General features: G+C 34.5%; 1 protein-coding gene across 2 annotated transcripts in view; it reads left to right on the top strand.

Moving 5' to 3' along the window:
• The window catches only part of GLRA3 (glycine receptor alpha 3), a 172517-nt gene that overhangs the window by 88945 nt on the left and 61242 nt on the right, over window positions 1-22330 (top strand). For both annotated transcript variants that reach the window (XM_024130871.1, XM_024130872.1), the window contains exons 4-5: window positions 9240-9463; window positions 20819-20901. In XM_024130871.1, coding sequence (XP_023986639.1) covers window positions 9240-9463; window positions 20819-20901 — 307 coding nt within the window. The remainder of the gene's footprint in view (window positions 1-9239; window positions 9464-20818; window positions 20902-22330) is intronic.

Consider the following 22330-nt stretch of genomic DNA (forward strand, 5'->3'; position numbering starts at 1 on the left):
ATTTTCCTTAAGTGGCCTGTTGATGAATAGAATTTCTTAATTTTGACATCATAGAATTTATTAAAGAATCTACCCTACCTCAAAGCCATAGAATACTCTGCCATATCTTCTATTTTTAAAAATTTTACTATTATACTTGAACTTTTACCCAAACTTGCTTTCTTGAGTGATGTCACATTGGGATAGAATGTGAACTTTTTGTCATATACAGAAACATTTATTAAGAACCCAACACTAATCTGCAAACTACTTCCTTTATGTATCAAATAAGGGTTGTTTTCAGACTCTTCATTTTGTCCCATTGGTCAGTTTATCTTTGCACCAATATCATAATGTCTTACAGCATTTTAGTCATTTTAAGTATCTATTACAGGAAGTCACTCTACTTTTGTTCTTCTTTTATAAGCGTGCCTTGGCTATTCCTGAAGCTTATAATTTGTGTGATTAATATAAATATATATTAAAGATTTGCTTGTCAATTTCCTCAAAAAATTTGTTGGACTTTGACAAAAATTGCACTAAACCTAACAACTAATTTGGAAACAATTGCTCCCTTCATAATATTTAATCTTTTGGTATAATCATGGCATCTCTCTCCATTTAAGTACTTATGCTGTCAAGAAATTATAAAATGTTCTGCATAAAAGTCTTTAACATATTTTGGATGTATTTCTACATACGATTTTAGTCTTAGTATATGATATTGTCTTTCCTATTTTTCAGTTCATTTAAACCCCATAAATTATGCATTCATAGCAACATTTTCATATAGAGGAAGACTAGTTGAATTTATCTCCACTTTAATCAGTTTCTCATCATTTCTGTTTTCATTTCAGAACAGGATTCTGTGGGGTTTTGTTTTTTTTTTCTGTCTTTCTGAAGTAAATTGATTAGAAGCCCACTTTATAAATGTTCAGGATTAAGCTGTGTATTTTTCTTTAATGACTTTCTTTCATCTTCAGTTTTGAAAGATTATATTACTGAGTACACTATTCAAAGTTCACTGTAATTTTCTCTTAGTATGTTGAGTAAATTGACCCATTATATTGTGAATTTCATTATTGATGTTGAGAAGTCTGCTGCCAGTCTAAGTATTTTCCAGTATAGGTGATAAGTACTTACTGTACACATGCCATGCAATTAATCTAGCTAAAGTCTATAATTAAATGATTTTTAGAATATTCACACAGTTGCACAACCATCATCACAAATATTTTTGGACATTTATCACTCCCTAACATCCATGTCACTCCCTGCTTCCCCTCAACTAGGAATCTACTTTCTGTCTCCATACGTTTGCCTGATGTGGACATTTGCTATAAATGGAATCATATAATACATGGTCTTTTGTAACTGGCCTCTTTAGCGTAATATTTCATTCATGTTGTAGCCTGTGTCAGTACCCCATTCCTTTTTGATGAATGAATAAATGAAACGTGATATTCCACACAATGAAATATTATTTGGCAATAGAAATGTGATTTTTTTAAAAGGTATTTTCTTTTCCTTTGCTATTCTGCAATTTTCATATAATGTCTTCATATAAACTTATTTTTACATACCTTTATTTGATATATTTTGAGTTCTCTGAGTCTGAGCATTAGTTTCTTATGTTTGTTCTGAAAATCCTTGTCATTTTCTCTGACTATTGGCTTTCTATACTCTAATTCATCCTTCTGGGATCCTAATTAGATGCAGATTACTTTAGGTTTTTCCATTGTATCCTTAAAGACTCAACCTAAAAAAAATTTTTCTTTCTCCGTTTCTCCCACTATTTTAATCTAGGATATTTCTTTAGTACATTCTATTCAATTCTCATTTCAACTGATTCTTATATGCTTTTACATATTCATTAAACCTTTAATTTCAACAATTATATTTTCATTTCATTTATTATTCTATTTGATTATTTAAAAAATATCTCTAGTATTATAGCTTCCTATATCAACTTTATCTTTTATTTCTTTAAATACATTTTACATGTGTATTTCCTATTTTTGATCTGGTATTTCCATTGAAGTCCATGTCTGCTCATGTCTGGTTTCTTTTGTCTTTAGTTAAAATATTGTCATTGTTATGAGCTCATATTTGTTTGAACCTAACCTATGATAATCTTGAGGGTCTAATTAATTAATCCTCAGTCACAAGTTCTGTTTTTCTACCTTGTGGTAGCCCAAGGCTCAGTCTCCCAGTTCAGGCATTTGTGTTTGTTTTTCATTCCTTTGGCTTTATCTCACTCTTATTTTTGTTACTCTTTTTGTCTTTGAAGAATCCTCTTCTTGTCTTGTAAGACAGCAATACTTTTAAGAAGTATATATATTTTGTACCTTCATCCAGAAAATAATTTTCAGTCATAGGGCCCTATATATATATATATATATATATATATATATATATATATATATATATATATATATATGTCTTTAAGACTTATTTTTTCACACTCTTTATATTATTTTTTAGAAAAATAAGACGAACACCAGGTGAAAATCAGCAAAGCTCTTATTTTCATAGTGTCTTCCTTCCATATTCCCTGCTTTTATTCATGATGTGTTCCATCTCCTTTTCTTGTCTAGACTGTTTGCCTCCAGGTGGTAGACACAATGCATAATTCAACTTTATAACCCTTAGAATATTACCTGCTCCACAGAAGGTGGTCAATAAATATCCAATGAAGTAAATAATGAATTATAATAATTAAGATTCAGCCAAATTCCTATATTAATCATACAAAAATCTAGTGGTTACTGGATTTTCTGTCCAGTATTTTACAGGACATGTTTTATTATGGCCCCAATGTTTGCCCAGCTAAATTTTATTTCATTTTGAAAACGAAGCCCAATTAGATTTTCCTCAGGAAGTCTTCCCCAACCTCTCCACCTTGGTTCCTATTAGCTAGCCCTTCTTTGTGTTTCCCTAGCTTGCTGTACATGCCTCCAACATAGCAATTATAATGTGAAAAAAATTGTCTGTTTACAAGCTATCTTCTACAATATAGTGAGCAATTGGAGAGCAGAGATTATCTTTCACTATTGTATTATCAACACTAAACTAAATTCCAGGTTGGCAATATATGATAAAATAAACATTTGCTGCATAATGCTAAATAACTTTGAGAATAATATTGATCTTTTAATATTTTTAATTTGAATAAATTCTGTTGAGTTTTTAGCTAAAATAAATATAATCTATCTCAACTTTTCAATATACACGTGCTCCAATATATGTATATACCATTAGGTATTCACATCTTACTTTTTACAGACAGTAACTGAATAATGATATACTGGGGCAAAATTTATATCAAGTTAAAAATCACATGACTCTCAAATAAATTTCCAATAATTTAATAAGGTTAAGTACCACTTCCTAACGATAGCTTCAACAGTATCATCAACAACTTTAAAAATAGGGGTAGAAACTGAATTCTTTAACCTGGGAAAGAGCATCTTTTTCAGAAGATTAATTAGTATACTGAATGTTGAATTCGTAAAACCATTCTCATTAAATCAAATTATAAATAAGAAAGGCAGTGATAATTGCCACTACAAACCCCATTTTAGGTGAAAATTTTTACAATCAACTGGAAAGCATTCAAGTGGTCCAGAAAAAATACCGTACTTGGTGGTTATTGTTGTGCTATTTTGTGATGATTATTTTTACAGTGCCATTTTCAGAGAGTCTTGTTTTAGACATATTACCTTCTGATTATATGCCTGGCACATTCTTTTTTAGAAATACTTTATACTCCTAATTCTTGCTCAGATTTATGGAGGCTTAAAGCAAAAAAATATATTTGGTTTTTGAACCATATATTGAAAATAAATGAACACATTTCAGTTTTTCACAAATTGCATAATTCCATATGCACTAGACCCTATTCAATCATATGAAAAAGTATTTGTGTAAGAAAAGTGCATCACATAGCCATTGGAATAATGATTAAGAGGATTACCAGGAAATGCATAAAATACATTAAGTGAAATGAAAGATGCAAAAGAGCAGGTATGATAAATTTCAACTATGTGAAAATGTGTAGGAAGAAAAGAAAACAAAGGTATTAAGATATCAACAGTGGCAGCATTGTAGATATATATTTTCTTTGATCTGTAACAATACAATGTAAAAACACCTGCCCACAACAACAAAATAATAATTTGGCAGCAGGTTTTAAAGAAGCAGAGGGGGCAGGAGTGCTGCGCGCAGGTGTGTGAGTGAAGGGGAGGAGGAGAGAGGGAGGGAAAGAGAGAGAGACAGAGACACAGAAACAGAAAGGAATAGAGAAGGAAGGAGAGGAAAGGGCAGAAAAGTGCAGAAATGAGGGAGTGAGAAGGCAGGGAGAAAAGGAAGGGGGAAGGGGTTGGGGGTAGGCTTAGCTACTGGATTAGAAATTGCCTGAAAACACTAAGGAATTTAAAAATTAACTGAATTATGGGGGCTTCCCTGGTGGCGCAGTGGTTGAGGGCCCGCCTGCCGATGCAGGGGACACGGGTTCGTGCCCCGGTCCGGGAAGATCCCACATGCCGTGGAGCCTGCGCGTCTGGAGCCTGTGCTCCGCAACGGGAGAGGCCACAACAGTGAGAGGCCCGCATAACAACAACAACAACAACAACAAAAAACAAACAAAAATTAACTGAATTATGGACTAAAGAAAAGAGAAGTACTTAACTTTCTTTGTTAACTTTAAGTGATTATTTCTTACAACAACAACAACAAAAAAAAACAAACAAAAATTAACTGAATTATGGACTAAAGAAAAGAGAAGTACTTAACTTTCTTTGTTAACTTTAAGTGATTATTTCTTTCTACTTTTTTCCTAATTGGTCATTTCAGTTCACTTCTAGCAATCCTGTGCTTCCCTGTAAGGCAAAAGATGAAAATAATATTCTATATGTCATTTTAGCTGATACATAGAGCTGTGCTCTCTACTAAATTTGGTCTCCCACCAGGGTACCCCTATGGACAAATGACAATGTGGCAACAATTCGATTTAATCTGGGAACACTTAGTTTTAGTGCTTGCAATTTCCCATCAGCGAGCATGTTGATCAGTAAATCCCCAAATTCCTTACCAAAAGACCCCACCATAAACCACATAAACCAGAATCTGTGTTAGTTTATAAAATGTTTGGTTTGCATACAAGGCAATCATGAGTGGCAGTGTATTACGCAGTCAGTATATCGTTAAAACTCTGAAATCAGAACTTGTGGTCTGGATTATAGCTCTACAATTTATTAGCTCTGTAATCGCATTGAAGTTACTTAATGTGTCTTTGTTCCCTTCTCCACATCTGTGAAGCTAAGCACACCTAATAATCACACCTACCTCACAGATTTGCTATGAGAATAGTAGAAGTAACCCATGAAGCACCTAGTATAACATCTGGCACCAGGTGAAATGTGAACAGCTGTATTTGCTATGATGGAAAAGGGCCTTATATACTCAAACAAATTAAATATGTATATGTATGTATGTTTATATATAAAGAGGGAGGAGGTGCAATTGATTAAAGACAAAATATAAAAATGCAGAAATGTTGAAATACAGAAGTCAACGATAAGCTTATCATAATAGTTCTGCAAATTTTCAAAAATATTATTCACCAGATTTCAACATTACAATTATCTGTCCCATATTCTTCTATGGCAAATTCAACGATCCCAGATTCAAATCAAAATGCCCCTAGTACTTCAAAACTAATTTAGAAACAGAAAATGCAAGCAAATTTCTATCTAATATGGCTTCTAATTTTGAGGGTCTAACATTTAATGAGTGTGGTTCTAAGTACTTTATGTGGATCAATCCATGTTCACAAGAACTCTATCAGAGGATGTGCTGTTATAATCATCCCTATTTCACAGTTGAACAAGCAAGGTGCAGGGAGATTAGAAAGCTATTCACTGTGAGAGCTGACATTTGATCCCAAGAAGACTTACTTCTGAGCCTGGTATATTATAATATTATAATCATTATAATATTTTCCTAATCTAATTGTTATTTATTTGTACCTCATAATGTAAGAATTTCAAATACTAGGTCAGAAAATGTAGTGTGGTTCTGTTATTTACTATGTGACATACAGATGGAATTTAAACCACATTTTAATGGATACTTATTTTCAAATCAAAACATGATATATAATTTTACTTGGTCAACAAAATATTTTCCTACACAATTAATTTAAAGTGATTAGAATAGTGTGATACACTCTATTCTAATAATAATAAAATTTGACTTCCAAAATGTCAAAATTAATCTTTCTATATTATGAAATAATGATTACGTTTCTATCACTGTTGTACAAGATTAATAATACACTGATATAACATTTAAAATAACTCATTAATTGTGTAACATGCAAAATGATGAAAAAATAAAATTAACTTCTGAAGGGTTTGCAAAAATGTATATTACTACAAAAGAAGTTTCTAGGGGAAAAGAATCATTAATGTGTCTGTTCTAAAATATTATGATTCCATACACATAAATGTCAATTCAGCTGCCTTATAAGATTTATGAATGAATTCAATACATGGGTAGATTTTAGAAATGTGAGATACAAATATTGATTTCATTCTCATGATGTATTATCTCATATTTATTATTGTCTCTTTTTTTACTCACATATAAGCTTTCTACATTTTCACCCTTATAGAAGCATAGCCAGGGAGAACAGGGAAGATTCCTTTAATAAAACACTTACACCTGAAACTAACACAACACGGTTAATAAAAATAATGAATAAATAAATAAATAAAACAGAAACCTCCCCCCCAAACAAACAAACAAACAAAAACACGTAGTCTTTAAGTATGTCCAAGGAATGACTGAATTTTTAAACTGGCTTTAGTAAGTCCACTTGACATTGTTTTCATATGCTGCATACACATCCATTTGTCTCTGTTTTACAAAGCTGTTTCCTTCTTTGGTCCATGGCCTTTTATTATAAGCAAGTTATTTCAACTTGAGTTACAAGGACTTCTTTTAGAGTGGTATTATTTGAATGTTTTTTATACCCTTTTCTTTGCACATTTTCACTTATGATCAGGATTCAGAAATAATATAATTGGTTGCTGAGCACAGATGGGATACATTGGCTATGAGGAGGTGGGCTTAAAAGTTTATTTTTGAAAAGCTGAATTTGTTTGATAGGGAAGCTTCCCATTACAGTGTTCATTTGCAGGCAGGTCAAAACCCAAATTGTGGGGACTGTTGAAACCTAAGTTTCTGGGTTTTCAGGAAATGGTCATTTTTCAGTTTTGCTTTGAACCTTGGCTCTAAACCAAAGACCTAAACATGTTAGTAAACAAAGATAGTCCTGGTTATTCACAAAAAAAGTACAATGGATACAGGATTACATTCGGCCTTGGTGACAGATGACAGTTGATGTTTTCCTTGTGTGATTTAGAAACAGAAACTGAAGGCTACTTGATGTCTTTTTTCAGCTCATTCTTGGAGCCTTCCTGGAAGATCTGAGATTGTGTCTGTAAAGTTTATCACTAAACCAATCACATAAAGATGAGGAGAGTCTACCAAATTTTATCACATAGACTGCAGCTTAAAAGGACTTTTATTTTAGCATCACAGAGTGTTCTCAATCAATAAATTCGTTACAGCATAAAAACACTTCATCTTTTAAAATATGTCTTAAGAATCATTCCAATAGGAAGTTCTTTATGAGTCAGTTATTTTTCCTGGCAGGTATCATTATAACTTGTCTTGCTTTAGTCCTCCCTAGAGGTCAGGCAGAGAGAAACTGACTTCAGTCCAATCATTGATGTGTTTGGTGGTAGTTAAGGTGGATGCACAGATTACAGGACAGCGAGGGATGCAGGAACTGGCCACCAGCCATGGAGCTGTGCTTCTTGGGGCTCTGAGCCCTAGTCTAGGAGAGGATGACCCGTCCTTGGCTGGTAGAAGCTTGTTCATGTATCCCCGTTTATAAGTTCTGCAGATCCTCGAGGCTGCTGAGATTTCCACATTATCGTGAGCCTTGTGATAGAAAGCTGAAGTGACCTCTGCTCCATTGTCACTTTGGAAAATACATGGGGCACTTAGCAAGCAGAAAAAGTACTATCTGGTATGTAACCTTAGTTACAGTTAGAAGACAGGGATCTCAGTGCACAACTAACGATCAAGGCCACATATACATTTGTAACATTCACTACAAACTCTGAATCTGACCTCCTTGCAAGATAACCAATCTACGGGTCTGATATTATGGAAGCATTCTTTGTGATTGCTTGGTCACTCTATTCTGACTACCGGTAATTTGGTATTCAAGGAATGAAAAAATAGACGAAAACTGATATTCAGTTTCTCTGAATATCTCCAGCCCTGGCTATTTTTTGTGGAAATGAAGCTTTCTTAAAATGTTCACTTTACTTATACTTATGATGAAGTCTGCACGTTTATTTGCTCGTTTCAAAAGTCTAAGGGGAAAATTGTATTTGTAAAGTCATGGATAGTACTTATCCTCATATACTGTGTACAAATACCACACATACACATAGCTGTCAATCTTTGTCACTCTATACATTAGTCCGGAAATTATGAGCAAGACTTTGAAATCATTGACTCTCCTTTTAACTTAATTATGAAAGGTCTAATTGGGAAATCTCTTAAGTCAAATCTTAAAGGATTTGTCACTTTGGAAAACACATGGGACACCTAGCAAAAGGTTCATCCCTTATTATTTGAAAACCACCTTTTATTTTTACCAAATCACCAATTTCCTAGAACTTACATATTATACTAAAGATGAGAAAATGTGCCTTTATTGTAAAGAAGTACATATGTTCATTTTTAGAAAATAGACAGCTTTCAAGAAAATTTCACTAAATGCATTCTGGATGCTAATGGATACCTACTAAAAGAAATGGTTCTAGAAAATAAATGCAAATCCGAAAATATTTTATTCTGAGTGTCTAATAGCAATCCAGTATTTTATTCTGACAAGCCAGGAGAGTAAAATTTTAATGGAACAGCCAAATACAAGCATGATAAAATTGTGCTCTTCTGTGGCCTTTTCTTTGGAGGCATATATATCACAAAAAACCTGGGCAAATCCTCAGAACTAGAACAACTCTTGGTGGTAACAAGTGAGGATTGAGGGGTATGGAAAGCTCACAAGGATGTCAGTGGCTTTTGCTATAATTCAAAGAAGCCCAAAGACTAACACATACAAGTCTAAATATTTTAAACCAGGCTTTTTTCACCCTTTCTTTCTTCTGTCACAGGATTACAGAGTGAATATCTTTCTTCGTCAGAAATGGAATGATCCTCGACTTTCATATAGTGAATATCCTGATGACTCCTTAGACCTAGACCCTTCCATGTTGGACTCCATTTGGAAACCTGATTTGTTCTTTGCCAATGAAAAGGGAGCCAACTTTCATGAAGTTACTACAGACAACAAATTGTTAAGAATTTTCAAGAATGGGAATGTTCTTTATTCAATAAGGTGAGCCATAGGCTTAAATCCCTGATTTCAGTGAAACAGAGTAGCAGTTTTTTTTTAGTTTTTAGTGAGTGTTTTAAAATTTTTGAGTAAGTGCTTTCATTGTTCAACTTAAGTTCCCACTATACCATTTCCCAAATATATTTAATCAACAATAAGAAACCAAGTTCCAGATCCAGGAACTATATGAGTAACTCTTGGAAATCCACTTTTTTAACAAATGGCCCAGGTTCTTACATTAGCCAAGTTAGTGGGTGGTTTAAAGGCAAATTGAACGTAGCCTGAATCATATGTTGTGATTGTATCTTTATGTATGCATACTTCCTTTAAATATTTATATGTGAAGAAATATTTAAGTTTTCTTGTCTGAGATCCATTTCCCATAAATTATTTATCAGTTGTATGTATTTTTTAAGATGTCCTTGAGCTTCTGTGGTCATCCTTTAGAAAAAGATCTTATTTACATTTTAGTTATCTATTATACATTTCTCAGAAGACCATGTAGCCTTTTAAAGCTAATATCAAAACATAACAATAATACCAAAATATAAACACAAAAAATAACATTTCTTGACAGTTGAACTTTAGAACTCATTCAGCTTTGGCTGTTCATTTAATAGCAAACAGGTATAAATTCAGTAAATAGCTACACTAATCTACTTGATGACTTGTGTGCCACCTTAAAACTATTCTAAACATTCTAAAATAAAATGGTTATCTTAAATTTTCCGTAATTATTTTTATCACTTAGTTCAATTTAAAAAAAAAAACCCAGGAAGTTAGAACCAGAATTCATGTCATATTTCTTAGAGGAGACAATATGCTCTATTTATTGCAATAGGCAACTGCTTCAAAAATAGTTGTATCACCAGTAACATGTTTTAAAGGTATCAAGGTAAACTTAATATTGGAGCTGTAGCCTGAATATTAATTCCTTAGATTTTACCTCTTTATTTTCCCTTTTGTTAACTTTTCTTCTCATCAAGAATGGGTATATTTGATTTTGAGTTCATCTCCTCAATATCAGGGATAGTTGCTATTTTTGCCAGGTAATAGTATAAAATAGAAGTAACAGGAATGCAAATTTAATCTTAGTAGCTTAGTGATTTTGAAAACTTTTTTCTACAAAGTGGTTTTGTAAATAATGCTAATGTCTTTATCCCAGTATATCTGTTTTGCATATTTTTCTATTCCATGTGAACAAATTTCCTTTCAATACATTTATCATTTCCTAAGAATGACGAGGTGACATCACTCTATTGTGAACTGACACTTTCATCAGATTCTGAAAACTAGCCAATATGTGTTAATATAATCCTGAATCATTAATTGTTGCATAATACATAAAGGAAGATTTCAGGTCTCATTCACTAATTAAGTCCTGTGCTCCCATATGAATGAATAGCTTAATGGTGAATCCTAGGTCTCAGCAAGAGAATTTTGAACCTTTTTGGAAAATTACTAAAAAGCATAAGTATCAAAAGATAGTGGGAAGATGGAGCAGATATAGTTTTCCCTATTTCTTCTGCCAAGTACAACTGAAAACCCTAGACACAATATATATCACAAACTTGGGGGGACTCCCAATGGTAGACATAATAACATTGACTGAGTAAGGACCTTGGAACCCAAGAAACAACATGGAAGTGAATTCGTGGGATTATTTTTTCTTTATAAATCTTAGACTGGGCTATGAACTGGACTTCTACCTCTACCTAGAAGGAATAAGGTAGCACCCACACCCCCTTGCCCTGACAGAGCAGTGTCAGAGAAGACCAGTGCAAACAGAAAGTTTAAATAAGATCCAGAGTCTCATAAAATATTATAAACATGTCTAGGCTTCAACCAAATATCATTCACCATACAAAGAACCAGAAAGTCCTGAAACTGAATGAAAAAAGACAATCAACAGATGCCAACAACAAGATGATGAGGTTGTTAAAATTATCGACAGACGTTAAAATGGCCATGACGAAAATGATTCAGTGAACGCTTACAAATATGCTTGAAACCAATAAAAAAAATAGAAAGCCTCAGCAAAGAAATAGAAGGTATAAAGTGGAACCAAATAAAAATTTTAGGACTGAAAAATACAATAATTAAAATAAAAACCTAGTGGATGGGCTCAGTAGAAAAATGGAGAGGACAAAGATTCAGTGAACTCTAAGAACAGTAAAAAAATTACCCACTCTGAGCAACAGAGAAATGATAGACTGGGGGACAGGGGAGGACAGAGCCTCAGGGACCTCTGGCAGTATAACAAAAGTCTAACATTCGTGTCATCAGAGTCTCAGATGGAGAGGGAGAATAGGGTATAGAGCTACAAAAAATACTAGAGGAATTAATGACTGAAACTTGCATAAATTTTGCAAAAGACATAAACCTGCAGATTCAAGATACTGAATTAAATCCCAAAGATATTCATGCCAAGTCACATCATACACAAACTTCTGAAAACTAAATAAAAATCCTGAAAACATCCAGAGAATAACAACAGCTTATCTATAGGGGAAAAATAATTGAAATTATAGCAAATTTCTCATCAGAAATGATAAAAACCAGAAAGAAGTGACACATATTTTTCAAGTGCTGAAAGAAAGGAATTGTCATCCTAGAATCTCGTACCCAGTGAAAATATTCTTCAGGAATGAAGGGGAAATTGAGACCTTCTTGGATAAAGGAAAACTAAGAGAATTTGTCACAAGTAGCCTCCCCCTGAATAGTTAAAGGAAGTTTTCTAAACAGAAAGGAAATAATAAAAGAAGAAACGTTGGAACGTCAAGAAGGAAGAAAGGAAACTGTCATCAGAAATATGAGCAAATATAATAGACTTTTCTTCTCCTCTTAAGTTTTCTAAATTATATTTGACAGTTGAAGCAAAAATTATAACATTGATGTAAGGGAAAATGAAAAATAAATAATAAAACATTTTTAATAAACATATTGGCAGAAATTAACAAAATGTAATAGTCAGCATTGTCTAATACCCTTTAGTAGGCATATGACTTGAAATTAACTGTTTGGGAAGATGATTTCTTAGTGTATATAAAAATATAAAATACACTTATCCTTCAACTCAACAATTCTGCTTCTAGGAATTTACATTACTTATGTGTTCACGTGTACACAAGACACATTTACAAAGATGCCCACTGCGCCACTGAAATAGCAACAAAAGAAAAGACCCTAAATATTCACAAATGAGAGCAAGGCAGAACACAATGATAGCCCAACATCATGAAGTACCCTGCGTGAGATAGACCTAAATGTATTCATAAGAAAAAGCCTCCAAACTATCTTTAAGGTTAGAAATGTCTCATGCTTATTTTTGTTTAAAACATTCTATATATTTAAGCCTAAAAGTGTATGGAAAGATACACGTATATCTAATTCCATACAAGAAGTGCAGAAGGATGCCCACAATTGGTTAAGAATAACCAGTTATGGAAATGAGCTGTAAAACTTGGGTAGAAATAAAGATGAACTATAGATTTCACTATATGTAAGTTAATATTGTTTGACTTTTTCAGTAAGAGTTATATATTACTTATGAATTAAATACATATGTTTTAAGCGACAGAGGCTTTTAACCTGAAGTCACGACCCTTGACTCCTCTGTAATGTGGATTTCTGATGGCTGTCAGGGGATCCATGCCAGGTGTAAACAAAGCAAATTTACCTCTTTTCCTGCTAATTTGAAAATTAACTTTGTGAAAGGTATAATTTATTTTTAATTGTAAGGTACCATTTCATTTCAGACAGATTTTGGGTGTCATAGGTTGCAAGAATATATCACCAGGTAGCATGAAATAATCATACTGCAAAATAATAATGTCTAGAAGATTTCCATTGATAGACTTGAAATACAATGTCTGTATGTATTCTATTGTATCCTATATGATTATGGCTATTTAGTTGTTTATATCAAGCCATTGGACTTGGAAAATGGTGCCATCCATTATGAATTTCCCACATTTCTTCTAATATTTTGAGAAAAGTTATAGAATAATTCAGAATTGCATCTTTCGTCTTTCAGTATGAGTTCAGATGAAACCGATGATGTCTCTTGGCCCCTGGTTTTTGTTTGCTCTATCCTGGCTCACATGATCAAAGACTAAATTCATTTTTTTGTGAGTTGTTTTTGGAAATCTCACAGGACTTTGAAATTTTCAAATGGCAAACAGTTTCTTTGTTAACAAAAGTTGTGCTAGGAAAAATAAATCTTGTTCAATTTACAAATGGAGCATCTGTGATGTTTCATGAGAGATCTGCTTTCCTGCCTGTTCAAAGAAAGAAGCAAAATATCCTGGCAAACCTGACCTATTGAACTTATCCATTTCTCTCTACTTCCTTCTTTTTTTTTTTTTTTTGGACATGTTTATGTCTTCATTTTCTCTGCCTTAAAATTCTTCATATTTCCTAGCACCTTGGTGATAGCATTTTAGCTTCATCTGTGATTACTTGAACTACCATTAGGAGGCCAATTTACTTCAATTGATAATCATCTGGAGACAGTATACTTTGTAATTATACTTTCTGAAATATCTTTCTCCTTTTAAAATGTTTTTCTAATTATTTTTTAAAATTAATTTTTATTGGAGTATGGTTGCTTTACAATGTTGTGTTAGCCACCACTGCACCACAAAATGTATAAGCCGTACACATACAGATATCCCCTCCCTTTTGAACTTCCCTCCCATTTAGGTTACCACAGTGCACTAGGTGAGTTCCCTGTGCTATACAGCATGTTCCCATCAGTTGTCCATTTTATACTTTTCTCTTTCTGACTTACTTCACTCTGTATGACACTCTCTATGTCCATCCACATCTCTACAAATGACCCAATTTCTTTCCTTTTTATGGCTGATGTACTTCCTTCTTAAAGCCACTAAAACACAGAAATAAACTGAATAAGGAGTGAAATGACATTAACACACAGGAAGATGAAAGTAATGGGAAAGAAAACAGTGACAGATGAGTGATGACAAGATATTTTAGGAAACTTGAAAATGAATGCACTTGTGAAAACTGACTTCACAGAGATAACCAAAACCTAAGCCAAAGTGGGGGAATGCAAAAGGAAGAAAATAATATCCTCAAACTTTTAGAAATTTGAGGCGAGTAGGACTTCAGAAAATGGGGTCTAGGGGACTTCCCTGGTGGTCCAGTGTGCAAGACCCCACACTCCCAATGCAGGGCACCTGGGTTTGATCCCTGGTTGGGGAACTAGATCCTGCATGCGTGCCGCAACTAAGAAGCCCACATGCCGCAACTAAGACCTGGCACGGCCTAAATAAATAAAGAAGAAAATGCAGGCTAGAAAGGAGATAAAGAAAAAGAGTTGATGTAACCTAAGCAGGAATGACAGTGAGTCCTTTATCCTGATTTTCTTGCCTGTGTTCTTCAGACTAGGATCTAACTTTTTGCCTTCTGAACTGGGCAGAAAGCAGGAGGACAGAAAACCTCCACAAGTTGGGCCAAGAACTTCTGGAGAGTAGGGACTCCAGACACAACTGGCATCTGTGGTGAAGCATCACCCCAAGAAAACGAGGGTTCTGTGAGTTCTGCACACCGAACGGTGATATTCCTATTCCCCCTAAAATGCCCAAGAGGAAAGATGTACAGACAATTGGGGAACCACCAGTGAAAAATCTGGGCAGCCATCCTATGGTGAAGACCATTACTCAATGAATCATCTGCTGTTAGTTGCACTCCAAATAGTTTTTAGTACCTCATTCTTCAATATAAACAGACATTGGAGGACATCCTGCAATAGGACCAGTAATGAAAAAAGAAGCAGAGGCCAGAATACACATGCAGAGGAAATAAAGAGCAAAGAGAAGAAAATTAAAGAAACAAACAAAGAAATGACTCAAGGGAAAACGCAGGGAGCAGAAAAGGCCATAAAAAAAAAATCTCTGGACAGATGATACAACAGCAGGCATGAAATAAGAGACATTTAGGAAAGGAGGAACGGAGTCATTCAGAGCATAGAAAGTGCAAATAGTAAACCAAAGTGGAAAAAACATCAATCAAATATTTGTTCTTGCAAAGAACAAATGAAGTGAAGAAATCTGCCAAGAAGTAGAATTAAGATATTAAGAAATAGGAAATCAGAAGGAAAGGATATGAAAATCAGAGTATCAATACAGAGGTTCAATATCTGACCAGAAAGGAAGATGAGAAAAAGAAATGAGATTTCTATGAAAAGCAAGGAATTGATCCGTTGCCTGCTCTGTTTAATCACGGAGAGGGATTTGGTTCTGAAAGGGAGTTTGTTGAGTGTGAAGTAATAGTAGGGAATAGAAACGGAAGAGATGATTAAAATGAGACAATTGTTAACACTAGGGAAAACAAAATGCTATCCAAGTGCTGTAATTACAGCAAATGACTAAGCTTCACCATGAACAGTAATTACATATTCACAACATGTAAACACTGCATATTAATTTAATCATTAATGTTTACATAACTGAATTTTGAATTCTGCTGGAGAGTTAAGTGTACACAGTGTGGTATAAGGGCAGTAAATTCTTATTTTCCTTTGTAGCAATTTAATAGACACCTTCACAAATTTTAAAAATCAAGCATAATGTGATAGCAATTTAAATATATGAATGTAAGTTGCAGACACATATCTAAAGAAGGCTGCCTCTGAGGAGCTAGAAATGAACTGGGGATAGGGATGGGCAGGGCAAAGGTACAGATGATTTTGGTATATTTTATATAACTGTCTGAACTTCTAAATGATATCCATGAATTATACTGATATTTTTTAAATGAAGTGCTTTTCAAGTGAGGGTGTTGGGGTGAGACACATGACTCTAGATCGTCAAGTTTGGGATTTGATTTTATTCTACTTATAAGGTTAGCCTATTATGTATCGTATGTATGTATGTATATCATGTTACGGAAAAACCTGAACAAACTTTTTGGCCGACCCAATATTTCATGAGTGCTGACTGCAGACACAGGACTCCAGTGCCAGAGACAAAGGAATTTATTCCTTATTGCCAGCAAGCAGCAGGAGCCTCAGGGTCTTTGCTCAACTTCCCCATCATCCTCAGGTCTCGTGGGAACAATACATCAGGCTCAGGTTGGCACAACACACCTGCGGATCTGCCTCACAGCTGTGGAACACTGAGTGTGGGGAATCCACTGCTTTTATAGCAAGCTGTAAGCAAGCCTTCTCTTTGTCCAGGGGAATGTTATCTCATCTCTCAAAATTAGCAGCTACACAAACAGCCATGAGAAATGGCTCAGGTGAAAGTATTGTCAGGGCCTTACCGTCTTGGTAGACCCAGCAGGAGGTAAATCTGTGATTTACTAGCTGTGATTTGGGGCAGGTCTCTTTACCTATGAAAGGCTCATTTTTCTTACATGCATGATGGCGAAAATACTAATCACCTTGAGCCTGAAATAATCTATGTAAAACACTCAGGATAGTGCCAGGCGTACAATTAGCACTAAAGATTTTAATTTTTATCTTTTCCAAAGAGAAAACAAAACCCAAAAAAGCTTAAGTTCTGGTCTTTTCCAGAATCCATAAATTAGCAAATTTGAGGACTCTTGCAAATTATCAATCTATCTAAGCCTTGGTTTTATCAATTGAAAATGGGGATAGTAACATCCTATCCACAAGATAATGGAAGCACATCATGGGCAGTTAAATATTATCTGCTGCTTCATTTACTGATACTACTAATATGTACCAGGACATCCAACCCTACTACTTACAGTGCAGAAGCATTATTGCATGAACCATTAAATAAATACCAGGAAGAAACTTTACATCAAAAATACCACACGCGGCAAGTTGTCAAAGATCATAACACAATTTCAACTTTTACTTAAGCTAAATACAACCACTTTCTTTGAAATTCAGTTGTGAAAAGAATTAAAGTTTCCTTGTACAATATGTACTTATTTTTTGAACTTTGACAGACATTAATTTTTTAAAAGACAAGGCAAACTTATTTCAACAGATGCTTTTTAAGAGGCTGTTTATTCAAAGGAAATCAATTTACAATGCCATAAAATATATGTTGTAAGGAGAATTCTGCATGTGTGTGATTATATATTTTTTTCTGAAGAGGTCCAAGCTTATATCAGCTTCCTGAAGGGACCATCAACAATACTGAGTTTGCACTGTGTTGGGTCAATAAGCTTTATGATCGTCTCTATCATCGGATGACAACAAATCTCCAATCAGAACGCTAGTACCAATGTTCCTTCTAATGCTCCAACAATCTAATCTCTCCTGAGAATTATTTACTCTGTAGAATTATTCATGATAAAATATCAAATCGCTCAAGCAAATATATAAAATCCATGGGCAAATTCCTTATATTTTCTAAAGTTAACTGATTTTTTGGGGAAGAATCATTTACGTATCTTTTACTTTAAATTTAATAATGAATAGTGTATGAAATGTATCATTTCTTGTGTTATAGAAATAGATACTTTAAAAGTCATATTAATTAGATAACTCATTTTCATGAAAAATGTTCTGATGCCTTTGAAAGACAGTAGACTTAAAGGTTAAGGGCATAGAATGGACAGCTAGACCCCCAGAGCATCTAATTCAGCTCTATCAGTTTCTGCTTTGTAATATCAGGTGAGTTAACCTCTTAATCTCCTCATCTCTAAATAAAGGTAATGTAGCTTACCTGTCTTATAAATTCATGTTAAGAAAGCAGTGAGTTGAGACAGATATAAAGTATTTAAAATAGTGCCTACCACATAGTAAGCAAAAGCTGTATTACCTAGTATGATATTACAGATAATACTTCAAAGCTGATAGCTAAGAGGCAATTGTCCTTATAACACTAAATTTAGAAATATTAAAAACTATTAAAATACTTATCTTTTGCATAAGGAACTTAAAGTGGAGTCAGAAAGCCTTTTTCAATACTTCAATTAATGGTTGAGATAGCATACTCTGGGCAATGTTTGTTTGAAAATGGGTAATACCTTGATTTTAATGAGGTGAATTGTTTGTCATAGATTATAGTCATTTTTTTTAACATTACTGCTTCACTAAGCCAAGAATTTTTAAGGGGAAAATTAAAAAAACGCACATCCTGTTTGTGTGTCTTGTCTCAGAAAAGAGAACTCTGTGTCCTCTCTTACACAAGAAGATATTTCCAAAACAGGAGAATGCGATTAATTACCTCTTGATTTAGTTTTCTTTTGATGTGGTCAGGACAAATCTTTAATTTATATGTAATGTTTTGATAAAGAAATTCAGGATCACATTCACCAAGGTGACACATTTTTTTATCCCTGTGCTGTTAAAGAAGCAATTGTATTGTACCTTAAACAAAAAGAAAGTCAATAAATAGACTTTTTCAGGATATGAGTTATGACAGAAGTTCTACAAACAGTGTTTTTCTTTGCCAAATAATTCCTTCCAGGGTCTTTTTTTTTTTTTTTTAAGAATTATGTAATGTCTCTTTTTTTACGCCAGAAAAACAGCTAGGATATGAATTTGACATCACAAGCATGGTGAGATCTGGAAAAGATTCTGAGAATGCTATTTACTTCCATACAGAAGGTCACAGAATTAATTCTCTAAGCCAACATTTGAAACTGGCTGGCCAGAGAGCCTTGGATGTTTGGAAGATTAATGGGTGTACGTTCAAAATGTATTTGTTCATATACTTCTAATAAACACTTTTATAAGACAGAGAACATTGTGTCCAGCTGATTTTACAATTGCCTTTTGAAGAGAGAGCTTTGCAAATGGACAAGATCACACTTACAGGATCACTTAACCTAGCTGAGTTAGGAGAAAACTGCTTTTGAAGAATAAATTCTGTGAATTATTTTAGTGTGCTCCGGACTCTGACTTGAATGAATTGTCAGATGATTCCCTGGGACTCTTAAAAATCCAGCAGCTTCACATCTGTCCGTTTATGTCTCTCAAATGATGTCACTGGGGCCCCACCAAGAGTATTCAGTGTCAAACATACATCATTATAACTTTATGTCTATGGGCTACATAAAAATGTCACTTTGGAGAATGTGGTTACATTTAGTGGAGCTGATGGCTATTTTTTGTTCAAGCTTTAAATAGTTTCTTATCAGTGATTTAATTCAGTCATCTTTTTGTGCATCCTATATAATTGGGGGGAGAAGAAGATAGAGAAGTCTGGGGTTGGGAGAATGTACTAGTAATCCTTAATAACTAATGTTGATTTAGTGTTTACTATGTGTCAAGCACTCGCCTGAGCGTTTTACATGTATTAACTCATGTATTGGTCACAAAATGTCTCCAGGGTAAGTACTATTATTATCTTCCTTTTGGAGATGTGAAAACTGAAATAGAGTGAAATGAAGTGATCTGAGACCATAAACTCTATGGTCACAGAGTTTATGTGAATGACTCAGCCTAGGTGCCCACTAATATATTGCATTTCAATGGGAAAACTTTCAATTAAAGGGGCTGGCTAGAGAGTTCTCCGAAAAGAACTTCGTTTGAATAAACTTAGGTTTGTTTGTATCTGGGCCTCTTTTTCTCACGTCCGGAAACTACAAATTCTTGATAATCCTTGACGATACCTCAGTAATATACTTTTCGAAGAAAAAGACTTTCAAGAGTAGTGAATTATCTGGAATGCCGACATACTAAAGCTTTCTGGAAGTGGGAAAAGTGGGTGGAACACTGGGGTGGCCATCAGGTCATCTCACTTTGTGGGAAGCCACATCAGAAGTTCAACTGTTGAGCATGGAATTGTGTCCCACGTATTCGAGAGGGCTATTTCGTGGCCCTGATAAGATCTGGTGAAATGCTCTACTTCCATGACAGGGAAGCCCTCTCTAATACCTAGAATTTTGGAGACCTCCAGATTCTGAGTGTTTTACTCTGGGTGTTCACTGAGAAGTTCTTCAGTGTAGTTACAAAGACGATGAAAGTTGTCAGACAAACTGCTTCCCTACACCCAGCCTTTAGCACACTCATACTCCAAGCCCTGGATCCTCAGGGGTGCTGCCCCAGTGATCTGGGAGAAGTGTGTCTTTGGCCTTTGGTATTCGTTTTATAAAACTCACACTCAAATATCTTTTTTAAGGGTCTCAGACACCTCTAGCCCTCTCTGAAGGAAAACATAAATAGATAAATAAAAAAACGTGATTGCACGTTTATATATACAGCTTTTCTTTCCCCCCAAACCAGACTGATGTAAAAGGATACAGTTGTTTTGCAGTAAATAACATACCCAAGCTGGAGCAAATTTTATTTGAGTAGATGTTAGTCATTACCAAAGCAACATGGTTTTCCAATTGTACTTTGAACAATAGAATATTAATATGATATTATAAATTCTTTTTAAAATTTATTACTTTGAATTCTTTCAGATTGACATTAACGCTCTCCTGTCCAATGGATCTCAAGAATTTTCCAATGGATGTACAAACCTGTACTATGCAAATGGAAAGCTGTAAGTAGGAACAACTTCCTTTTTCTGAATACTTTAAAAAAAGAGAGTAGATGTATATTTGATGGGTTATATAGATAATTTATTTTGTCATTGTTTTTGTCTGACATTCACTAAATGGGCATGTTATCCTCTACATGGTATGGAAAGGAAATGATGTCTGTCAGCACATGTACTCTATACTGTGATAAAGAAGTAAATTCAGGACTAGAAATAACAGTTTTTAAGCTTGAAAAACAGCTATTCTCTCTATCCAAATCAAAGATTAAAAAGGATGATAACCATTACAGACTACCATTCTTTTTAATGGAGCGTCTGCTGTAGTCCAAGCATTTTGAATATTTTATTTCTCATACTCACAACAAAGATGTTGTTATCCCCATGTTTCCACATATGCAGATGGTCACTTTGAGTGATTTTGCCCCAATTTATGGAGGGGGTAACAACAAACCATCTGGCTTCAAATGCTATGCTTACTCTGAACCGTTTTGTTGACCCCTCAGTATTTACTCAGAGAGTACACTGCTGGCTGTGTTGTGTGTTATCTCTGGAGAAAAGACATTTCTCACACTTTATCAGAGATTTATCCAAGCTTATAGGCGTTTCTTTAAATTTCTTCTTTCAAAGTGGATCCGTGTGCATCACGGATTAAATGTTAACACACGAAACTTCAGGTCCTTCTGTTTCTCTGCACTTATCTATAGAATCAGCCCAAACTTAATTGGTTTTCAGTGTTTAATGCCATACAGAAAGTAAGCATAATGCAATATTTTTCTTGTTATACTATGTTATATCAAGAAAAAAAATGTCTGTTTGACATATTCCTTGAGAAAAATTTGCAGGTGGATCTTCAGACTTGCAGGCCTCAGAGGCCAGGTCTGTAGTGCAGTGGAGCTGCCACTAGATGGCGTGCCTATGTCGTGGGGGGATGCAACCCGCCCTCCACATTTGGTGATTCATATTAAAGTGAGGAAGTGGAAATACCTGTTTCTCTGATAATATCGCCTTCTTGTTAAATTCAAATGCATTATTTTTATACGTAGTTCTTAAATATTAATCATACTCATGGACAAATTACTAAATTAAATGAAAGGAAAATAAAAATCTAGTTTTAGTTGGGGGAGCTATTTAGCAAAAAATGCGGGGTGGTGGTGGGGAGCAAGACAGGATTCCCAGCAGTGTGCATTTCTAACTGTTCCAGGAAAGCATTTTAAAAAATTAATTAATTAATTCGTTTATTTATTTTTGGCTGTGTTGGGTCTTCCTTGCTGAGCGCGCGCTTTCTCTAGTTGCCGTGAGCGGGGGCTACTCTTCATCGCGGTTTGTGGGCTTCTCATTGCGGGGGCTTCTCTTGTTGTGGAGCATGGGATCTAGGCGCAGTTGTGGCACACAGGCTCAGTAGTTGTGGCACTTGGGCACTAGAGCGCAGGCT

This window comes from Physeter macrocephalus, chromosome 9 (assembly GCF_002837175.3).
Source record: "Physeter macrocephalus isolate SW-GA chromosome 9, ASM283717v5, whole genome shotgun sequence".
NCBI classification, from domain to species: domain Eukaryota; kingdom Metazoa; phylum Chordata; class Mammalia; order Artiodactyla; family Physeteridae; genus Physeter; species Physeter macrocephalus.